We start from the raw sequence: 10,533 nt of genomic DNA, 5'->3' as shown, positions 1-10,533 counted from the left end.
ACTATATATAACACAAACCATCAGATAGGTAATTTAATTCCAAGGTTTTCCACTTGCTATTAAATTTTGTTCACATTAGTGATAATTCAGGTAGGTTTGTCAGTCAGGTGAATATGGACACGGTGAATAAAATCGAGGTAGCACGTAAGGTTAAAGATGGTAGAAGACTCCCGAGAATTTATTGGCGAAGCAAATTGCAAATCAGATTTAAATGCATTTTAACGTTGTTCTGTTTTGTTTTGTGTCATTGATAAACAAAATCTCCAAGTTGCAAATTGCACAAGGTCTATATAAACTTACAATGCCTGCCTTGCCAGCTCAGTCGGCCGTAACATTGACCGCAGATTGTCAATAAGTGACCCCAGATAGTAAAGATACAGTGGAAATAAAAGGGAAATAATGTATAATGTTATCATATTGAGTGTCCTATTTCTGTTCAGTGCACACAATGTCTGGGCCAAGATGTTTGATTACAACATGGAGAGAGCCAATTTACTAGCGGAAGAGTCTGACCTACAAGTGGGTGGCAATCTTAGACTGACCGACGAAGAAAACAGAGCAAACGAAATTCTTATGCACTACAAGAATGAGGAAGTGGACGAATCCTTTCACAATCCCAAGCACTTTAACTTCTCAAGACACTATTTCGCCTACAAAAATGATATTGGTAATTCCAAAGTGTATCAGATAATTAGAAGAATGCCCAAAGGAGCTGCGCTTCATGTCCACAGCTCGCTTATGCTTAGCGCGGATCGCTTACTAGAGCTGACGTATGAAGACCACTTATACGTATGTTCGGCGGATGACAATTTAAAATTACACTTCTCCTACAGCGTCCCCCAACGACCTTGTCCTTTTAAATGGCAACTACTCAGCGAACTAAGGAACAGTACCGAAAATCTACAAGCATTCGACGATAAACTGAAAAGTCACTTTACCATGTATTCTGATGATGAAAAAGACTATACGGGAGATATCAATTACGTCTGGAAAAGGTTCAATAAAGTGGCGGAAACCATCAATGACTTGATAGCTTACAGGCCGGCTCGAGAAAAGTTCTTCTATGAGGCGCTACGAGAATTCTACAACGATAAAGTTATGTACATCGAAGTGAGGAGTGGGTTGAAAATTTTATATGAACTGAATGGCACTGAATACGACCGAATGTACCTACCGCGTCTCTACCACAGAGTAGCGAAAAGATTTAAGGAAGATTATCCAGATTTTATTGGCATCAAATTGATAGTGTCAAAATATCGTGCTACTGGGATTAATCAAGTCCTTGACACCATCAATATAGCTCGAAGAATAAAAGAGGAACTGCCAGATGTATTCGCTGGATTCGATTTAGTAGGTCAGGAAGACTTGGGGAAACCGTTACTGGACTTTCTCCCTATACTCTCAGAAGCAAAGAAGGATATGAACTTTTATTTCCACGGTGGAGAAACGAATTGGTTCGGAACAGTTTCAGATGAGAATTTAGTGGATGCAATTCTTTTGGGATCTAAAAGGATTGGCCACGGATATGCATTAATAAAACATCCTTCGCTTATGGCTGCAGTGAGGAACAGGGATATAGCGATCGAAGTAAATGTGGTGTCGAACGTGGTGTTGTCTTTAGTTTGTGATGTGAGGAACCATCCATTGGCTACATACTTAGCCCTCGGAATGCCTCTTGTTTTATCAAGCGATGATCCTGGTGCTTGGGGAGCGGATCCCTTATCCACGGACTACTATATCGCATTTGTGGGTGTTGCCAGCAAAAAGGCAGACTTACGCATGTTAAAACAGTTAGTGATCAACTCGATTAGATATAGTGCTTTGGATAATAAAGGTAAATTTGACATGATTAGACAGTTACACAGACAGTGGAATGCCTTCGTTAGGGATATAATTAGAATATTTGGGTGATGTTGGTAAATAAGTATTAAAAAATGTTATATTATTATAATGTTTTCGAGGATTGATTCAGTTTTGATCATTTTTGTTGGTCGATAGAAAACACGTTTGATATGTAGGGTATTATTATCTGTGATCCGAAAGAACAGTGATGATCAATTGTATTAACTGATGAATTTCACTGATAGATATCCTATTTGTGAAGACTAAAGAGTTCCGGCATCCTGTGAATCTATTTAGTTGTTGACTCATCAAAATGAAAGTTGTATTAAATTACCTACTAGGCATAAAGTAATTAAAATTAAAAATATTTAATTAAATTCTTTATTAAATTAAATTTAAATTTTTATTTATTTATTTATTTATTTATCTAAAGTGATCTCTCCCAGGTAACCCGTATGTTCGAACCTAAAGGATAAGACGAGGAGTCATCATGTATATATACAATTACGTATACATAGACATACACTCTAATAGGTACATACTATACAATAAATATATAAATAAATAAATAAATATATATAACATATACACATACATAATATAACATATCTGTATAATATAATTAAATAAATAAATAGCATAGTGTACATAATATACTATGACAGAAACTAAAGATTTATAGTGATAGATAGTGTTTCTTGACACGATTTTTAAAGATTGCCAGTGATTTGGAGCGTCTTATTTTTATTTAATTTAAATTAAAAAAATTAATTAAAATTCTATAAACTGTAGATACCTGCGTAATTTAATGAGATACCTATTATATTAGACAAATTTTTTAACCCCCAACCCAAAAAGAGGGGGGTTTAAAGTTTGACGTGTGTATCTGTGTATCTGTCTGTGGCATCGTAGCTCCTAAACTAATGAACCGATTTTAATTTTGTGCTATTTCGTTAGAAAGGTGGCTAGCCGATCGAGAGTATTCTAAGCTATAATTCAAAAAAATCGGTTCAGCCGTTTGAAAGTTATTAGCTGTTTTCTAGTTACTGTAACCTTCACTTATCGGGGGAGATATAAATTTTTAATTTACACTTGTATAAAAAGCAGTATGGTTATTACTGGTTACTATACTTACCTACCTTGTACAAAGTTATTTATTTAAAGATTAGATAAGTAAGTAATGCATTATTGTAAATCAACATGGGCCACATTTTACGATTTAAAAAAAACTAAATATTTTTATTCAATTTAACTTTTACAAGTGCTGCTGAATCGTCAAGTACGTCTACCTTTTTGGGATTGCCTATGTAATTTTAATGTATTGACCTACTAGTAGATATGTAGAATCAAATAAATTATTTATTGTAACTAAGTAGTTAGTGGTTTCATTAAATACTTCTTAATCTGTTTTAGATATACAAATCCTCAGATATAAACTTAAAGAGGTAAAGTTTGCAATCGGATCGGGTTATCTCCAGAACTAAGGATCCGATTCTTATAATTCTTTTACTGATACCTACGCACTTGAGTGCCATTAGCCTACTAATCATATAAATGTATCGCGGACGAAGTCGCAGGAAAAAGTTTTTTGACCCCCGACCCAAAAAGAGGGGTGTTATAAGTTTGACGTGTGTATCTGTGTACTGTCTGTGGCATCGTAGCTCCTAAACTAATGAACCGATTTTAATTTAGTTTTTTTGTTGAAAGGTGGGTTGATCGAGAGTGTTCTTAGCTATAATCCAAGAAAATTGGTTCAGCCGTTTGAAAGTTATCAGCTCTTTTCTAGTGACTGTAACTTTCACTTGTCGGGGGTGTTATAAATTTTAAATTTACACTTGTCTAAATTATGGAGATACTCTAGACTCGCAAAAGCAATGACACTAGGTATAATATAGCGTCTGGCAGGCTCATCATAAATCAAGGCGAACGTCTCTAATTTCACTCTCTGTCGTCTATTACTGCGAACACCTAAATGAGCTCTGACAATTTGCCGACACGGAGTTTATTGCAAAACTAAATTAGCTCATGTCTAAACTAATAGCTCGTTCATACAAAAACGTTGCGTAAGCGTAGACGTAGCGCGTACCATTGCGTTGTAATGTATGGAACTGTACGTAAAGTACTATTAAGTATATTATTCTGTGGGAACTGTATGAAACATGGCACACCGCTTGCGTAAGCGTGGACGTATCGTAACCTGGTGTGTTAGGGGTTTACGCGCGTCTACGCACGTGTCACGTGTACGTGTTAGGTGTGAATCGGCCTTTATCATAACAATCTGTGCCGTAAAGTACGATTCTCGCGGTGCGTTTTTCCTCCGCCGCGAGAACTCTTTTTGAATTTACCTTTACTCTTTTTTAAATTTCGTTACCTTCGTTTCGTTAGGGCATTTTCCCCACGTGCGCTCGGCGGAGAAAATACCCTCGAGGTAACGAAGGTCGATCTTGATTGTCGACGTAATGAAAGTCGATGCCGACTGTCGAGAAAACGGAGGCCGATGTCAACTGTCGGGGTAACGTAGGTCAATGTCGACTGTTGAAAAAAGGAAGGTTGATGTATACTTTGAGAAAACGAAAGTCGATATCGACTGTCGAGAAAACGAAGTTCGATGTTGACTGTCGAGAAAACAAAGGTCGATGTCGACTCTCGAAGTAACGAAGGTCTTTGTCGACTGTCATTTTTCAAAAAATTGCATAGTCTTTTTCGACAATTAAGAACGACGCTAAGTAGGTAACTTCGACAGATTATGGATAGAACAATACTATAAACAGACGAAGAATGGGTAATGGCCGTGGTATTACTTAGCTGTGATCGACGTCCGAGGCAAGGAGGAAATTAAAGGCCAAAATTGGGCAAATTCAAAGTAGGTACCTATACCTATGTTCCTATGTACCTATGTTCTATAGGTCTGCAACCAATCCGGTTGCAGACTTAGCTCAACGTTGCTTGCTTTAGCAGCGCAATCGACTACGATGTCGCAACCAGGGCGCGGACTGTCCTTAGGTAGGCTTGGAACACTTAGCGTGAAAGAAAATAAAATTCTAAGAATATTCGTAAGGCATAATATGTAGTAATAATAGAGGTAGTTAGTTATACATATGATAAAGTTCCCAACTTTGTATATTATAGTTTATAAAATATACTATTAGCAAAAAGATTAGTAAATAATTAAGGGCAAGCCTTGTGCCTAACATAGTGATCTAAATACGGAACTATTAATAGGTAAGTGTAGTGTGAGTGCATATTTTTCTGTGTGTAAATATAATATCTACATTATTTTATAATGTCCATTACAATAAACAAGTCAACTGAAATGTGATAACGAATAAGTGATAACCTTTGGCATTGACTATGAATGGCACTGTAATATACTTATTTGTTTGAGAAGCTGTCGAACAAAACCAAAACGGCGTAGGTAAGTATGTATATTTATTATTTACACTTCTAATAGATTTTTTTTCCTTTTAAATCAGACATTATTGGCCCACTGCATATAAGTTTGAACTCATAGAACAAACTGTGCTAAAACCAAGTCCAAAGTTCATGATTTCGAAACCTGAATGAAATATACAATCTGACAACCAATAAAACGACCTACAAGTGTAAATTAAAAATTTATAACACCCCCGACAAGTGAAGGTTACAGTGACTAGAAAAGAGCTGATAACTTTCAAACGGCTGAACCGATTTTCTTGGATTATAGCTAAGAACACTCTCGATTAAGCCACCTTTCAAACAAAAAAAAAAAAACTAAATTAAAATCAGTTCATTAGTTTAGGAGGTACGATGCCACAGACAGATACACAAATACACACGTCAAACTTATAACACCCCTCTTTTTAGGTCGGGGGTTAAAAACCTAATCCAAAGTTCATGATTTCGATCACTGAATGAAACCTACAATCTGGACTCATATATCGAAACAAAACGCCCTAAAACTACTACTAGGTGTTTGGATATAGGTAATAATCAATGGACCGGATTATCCGTGAAACGCTAGCAAACAGACAGACAGACACACTTTAAAAATATATTTCTTAGTGGTGCGATTGCAGTCAAACAGATGTAATTAAAAATAGATTTAATTATTTCGTATCCTAATTTAATACTGCGACAATTTGTAAAGGCGCCGCGGCGTTATCCTACATTGACTATGACAGTCAATTTGTCAGTCGGAGCGTAGCAATGCTATGAAGCGAAGCGCGTAAACCGAGCGATGATCGCCGATTAGTAGCACTACCACTAATTAGTCGAACACGGATGAACACCGACGCTAGTGTTGATTTGGTGAGCAATTAGGAGCAGATGTTTAGTGACTCTTTTACATCTTTTCCGGCATAGTGGTACCTATAGCGGTGGGAGGACCCGATGCGTCAAATTGGGAATTTATCTTATCATTATCATCGTTATCAATCCACCACTGGCCAACTACTGAGAACGAGTGTCCTCTCAGAATGAAGAGAATAGAATAGAAAACTACATACACCTTTGAAAGCATTATAGAGAACTCACAGGCATGCAGGTTTCCTCACGTTTTCCATGTCCAGGATTGAACCCTCGACTCTCTGAATAGGAGGCCAACACGGGCGTCCTAACAAGGCCTAAGGTTACATGAAGCAAAGTGCGTAAACCGAGCGATGATAGGCGATTAGTAGCATTAATTAGTGGAACTCGGATAAACACAGTCACTGGTGATTTGGTGAGCAATTAGGAGTAGATGTCCTTTATACGACCTCTATTGGCGTAATGGTGCGCTGTGGTCTACTAGAGGGAGATCCGAGTTTGATTCCTGGATGTGGCGATAGCTAATCTAAGGTGGGTACCTAACCTACCAACGAATGCATACCCTGATTGTGAGCCTTGTGCACGCTACTGCCTGCTAGGTCTTCTACTAGATACTTGAGATTTTACATATATAGGTAAGTACTTACGTTTTTAAGGGTGCCGTATCTCAAAAGGAAAAACGGAACCCTAATAGGATCATTTTGTTGTCTGTCTGTCTGTCTGTCCTGTCCGTCCGTCCGTCCGTCGTGTCTGTCAAGAAAACCTATAGGGTTCCACCTACTTCCAGTAGACCTAGTATCATGAAATTTGGCAGGTAGGTAGGTCTTATAGCACAAGTGAAGGAATAAATCCGTCATCATTAAAAATTTAAATATGTTTCAATTTTCAAAGTAAGATAACTATACCAAATAGGGTATCATATGAAAGGGCTTTATCAGTACATTCTATAACTGATTTTTATTTATTTTTATACATAATAGTTTTTGATTTATCGAGCAAAATGTCGCAAAAAATACCCGAGTACGGAACCCTCAGTGCGCAAGTCTGACTCGCACTTGGTCGGTTGTTCTATACTTAACTCAAACCCTCTACAACAAAAGGATTTTTGTTTTACCACTGTGTTGAAACTTGAAAGACGTCTTTTTAAGGTTCTGGAGGACGTTGGTGCTGGCTGCTTCTGCTAAATGGTAACTTCGCCTCGGAAAGTGCAGTGTTGGCAGATTGGAGACTCCTCACCAGGTGGACAAATGACATCCAACGAGTTGCAGGGAATCGCCGCTGGATGCAAGCGGCGCAAGACCGAGGCGTGTGGAAAATGGAAATCCCTAACTGTGCGTCCACACACTGCTCTACTCGCGCAATTTCTCGCGACGCCGCCGCACTAGGTTGCTTGCCTTTGCAACGCGATGGACGTCGAAAGTGTGGCAGCGTGCGTGCTATTGTATTCTTACCGACAAAATAGGGAGCGATGGAGCGGCCACACTACGTCTCTGCCTCCGTTCCTCGCTCCTTCCCATGACACACGGGCAGTGTGTGGACGGGGGGTAAAAGAGAAGGTACCTGTAGATGTCTATCGGTTGATAATTACGATGACGACCCTTATACACTGTAGTCTTTGGGTTGTACCTAATTATCCCACTGGATATCATAATACATATCCAATTTCATTGGATAGTTATACCTACCTACACTAGTTAGTTGTACCTACCTATACCTAATTAGCTAGGTAAAAACATTCTGATTACATAAATCACATGTTGGAAGGTAGATAAAAACTTAAGATCTGAGCGATAGCGGAAATTTTTGCTTTTCCGATAATTTTGATTGTGTAATTAATATTTGTGTTATCAATAAAATAATAATTATCTCTTTCATCCAGAGATTTAATCAATAAAAAACGAATAGGTAGCTTGGTGTTCCAAAAGTTTATTTTGATTATTATTCTTAGAAATAAAACCATCAATTACATTTTGTATCTATAACACACCTTTTCCAACGTACCTACTTGTATATGCCCATTTCAGTGGCGCGGGCGGTAAATGAAAGCATTCATACCTGTCAATTTAATTTTGTTCTGAGATACTGTGTGTACAAATGCCGTCCGCGACTGGTCGACATGGTAATCGGGGTATAAGGCGGGGGGACGTCCCACACACCTGCGCCATCCCGCACCGGGTAAGCGCGGGGGCTGTGCGGGTGTGCGGGACGTCCTCACCCTGATCGCCATGTCAACCTGTCGCGAACTTACCTATAACCGAATAAGCACCATTGCCAAACAACTTTGAACATAAATAATGACCTAAGTTTACTAAAAAAATTATTCCTGAATGATTCCCTCTATGAATTTTGTCCACCTGATTTCAAATTCATGCACTATTTTATCTTTATTAGAATATTCACTATAATATAAAGAATTGAGAGCTAATTTTTTAAGAAGTCTCAAATCAGCTCGTCGACTCGCAACACCAACGAAAGTGACGTAAAAATCATGAGTCAGCGGCTCCGACTCCCATACTCCTGGATCATCACTGGATATCACTACAGGCAAGTTGAAGGCTAAAAATGAAGCCAAAGGATGATTTCTAATATCACTTACTAACTCTAGAACGGCATTAGAAATTACATTAACCTCCAATGCTATATTCCTTTTCTTAACTTCTTCCATCAGTAGAGGATGTTTAATGATAGCATAACCATGGCCTATGCGTCGAGTGTTAAGGGCAATGGCATCTGCTAAGTTTTCATCAGAGGTAGTTCCAAACCAATTAGTTTCTCCTGAATGAAAGAAATAATTTAACTCGTCACCTGCTTCAAAAAGAATCTTAAAAAACTCTTTGGTTGGCATTCCCAAGTCTTCCTGTCCTACTAAGTCGAATCCTGCAATAATATCTGGGAATTCTTTTTTTAATATCTTTGCGTTAGCGATATATTCTTTAACAGTTTTAGCATCAACGGATCTTAAAGGGGCATAAATTATTTTTGCTCCAAAGAAATCTGGGTAATCGTTCATAAATTGATCGTGAGTCATTTTGTAAGAAGCGGCCGTGTCTAATATACCATACTTAGTTCCATACAGATCATACAACTCGGGAAGTACGCTTCTTATTTCCACATACATCACGTTGTCTTCTCTGAATGCCAGAAGAGTATCATAAAAATACTTTTCCCAAACTGGTTTATAAGTAAATAGACCTGTAGTTGCAATGAAGTATTGTTGAAACGCCGACCAAACTGCATTTACATCGGTGTAGACTTCATGTGGGTTATCAATAACTATAGTGAAATATTTTCTAAGAACAGCGTCAAATTTTTCCACGTTGCCTGATGAATAGCGAGCATCTCTCATTAATTGCCATTCTGTATTGCATGGGGAAGTAGGCATTTCCAAGGAAAATAAAAATTGGATATACTTTCCTTCAAAACATACAAACAGATCTTCCAAGTATGTTAAAGATACAACATAATCTGGACTTAAAATTCCTGTATCGTGTCCGTGCAGAGCGGCACCTTTAGGCATCTTCTGAATTATCTTAAAGAGCTCTGAATTCTTCACTTCCTCTTTGTAATCAAAGAAGTGTTTAGAAAAGTTATGATATTGAGGGTTCACAAATCCGCAATCAATTTCTTTTTCCTTCAGCTTCATGATGATATTGTTCGCTTTCTCTTCGATATCATTTAATACGATGTCGCTGCCCGCCATCATTTCTAGCTCTTCTTGTATGAGACTATTTCTTTCTTCAAGCAATTTTTCTAATCCATCGTCTGTAAGAACTGGGCACACTATACAAATCAATGTCCACAACACCGTCGTCCACATTTTCACCATAATTGAAATTGCAACACAACCCTCACAACTTATAAGTAATTTATTTCTATCGAGCACAAGGCTGTTTAGCAATGAACTAATAATGAATGGGTGCAAAAAAAATACCTACCTACCTACTGTATACGTTTTTTTAGTACTACTCAACTATTCGTAGAAACTTTAGAATATTCTAATTATTAAGTACATCGAGCTATGACACTGTAGAGGAATAATTTTTACAAAATTACAATAAATATGTCGCAGATTAGTTACTGTGTTTTACACTGACTAACTAAGAATAATCACTAACATACCTACCTTCTGTCATTAATGTTGGCGTTTATTTATCATGAGATAGGTAGGTACTAATCTCGGATATATTGATTAAAATATACTTTCAATTGATTGGTATCGACAATCAGATCAGATATAAGATAAACCTTTTGTTATTTCTCTTTACTGTTGTTAACGCGGCGGTCTCCGTTTTCGTCGATACTAAAGTTTACTAAAATGGAATTAAGTTAGGAACGCATGGATCGAAAAATTTGAAATTAATATATAATATTTTTCATTATATCCCCTTGGATTTGGTCCGATTAAAA

General features: G+C 37.5%; 2 protein-coding genes across 2 annotated transcripts; one reads left to right on the top strand and one right to left on the bottom strand.

Moving 5' to 3' along the window:
- Positions 1-304: 304 nt before the first annotated feature.
- On the top strand, positions 305-2,190 carry LOC123870841 (adenosine deaminase 2-like). The gene has a single exon (XM_045914298.1). It carries the CDS (start codon positions 400-402, stop codon positions 1,909-1,911), a length of 1,512 nt encoding a protein of 503 aa, XP_045770254.1. The 5' UTR covers positions 305-399; the 3' UTR covers positions 1,912-2,190.
- A 5,846-nt stretch (positions 2,191-8,036) lies between these two features.
- On the bottom strand, positions 8,037-10,206 carry LOC123870842 (adenosine deaminase 2-A-like). Its single transcript, XM_045914299.1, has one exon. The coding sequence runs from the start codon at positions 9,950-9,952 to the stop codon at positions 8,444-8,446; it is 1,509 nt and encodes a 502-aa protein (XP_045770255.1). The 5' UTR covers positions 9,953-10,206; the 3' UTR covers positions 8,037-8,443.
- Between the last annotated feature and the right edge of the window lie 327 nt (positions 10,207-10,533).

This window comes from Maniola jurtina, chromosome 13 (assembly GCF_905333055.1).
Source record: "Maniola jurtina chromosome 13, ilManJurt1.1, whole genome shotgun sequence".
Classification (NCBI taxonomy): Eukaryota; Metazoa; Arthropoda; class Insecta; order Lepidoptera; family Nymphalidae; genus Maniola; species Maniola jurtina.
The sequence above is the reverse complement of the archived record's forward strand: the minus strand, read 5'-3'. Positions and strand labels throughout refer to the sequence as shown.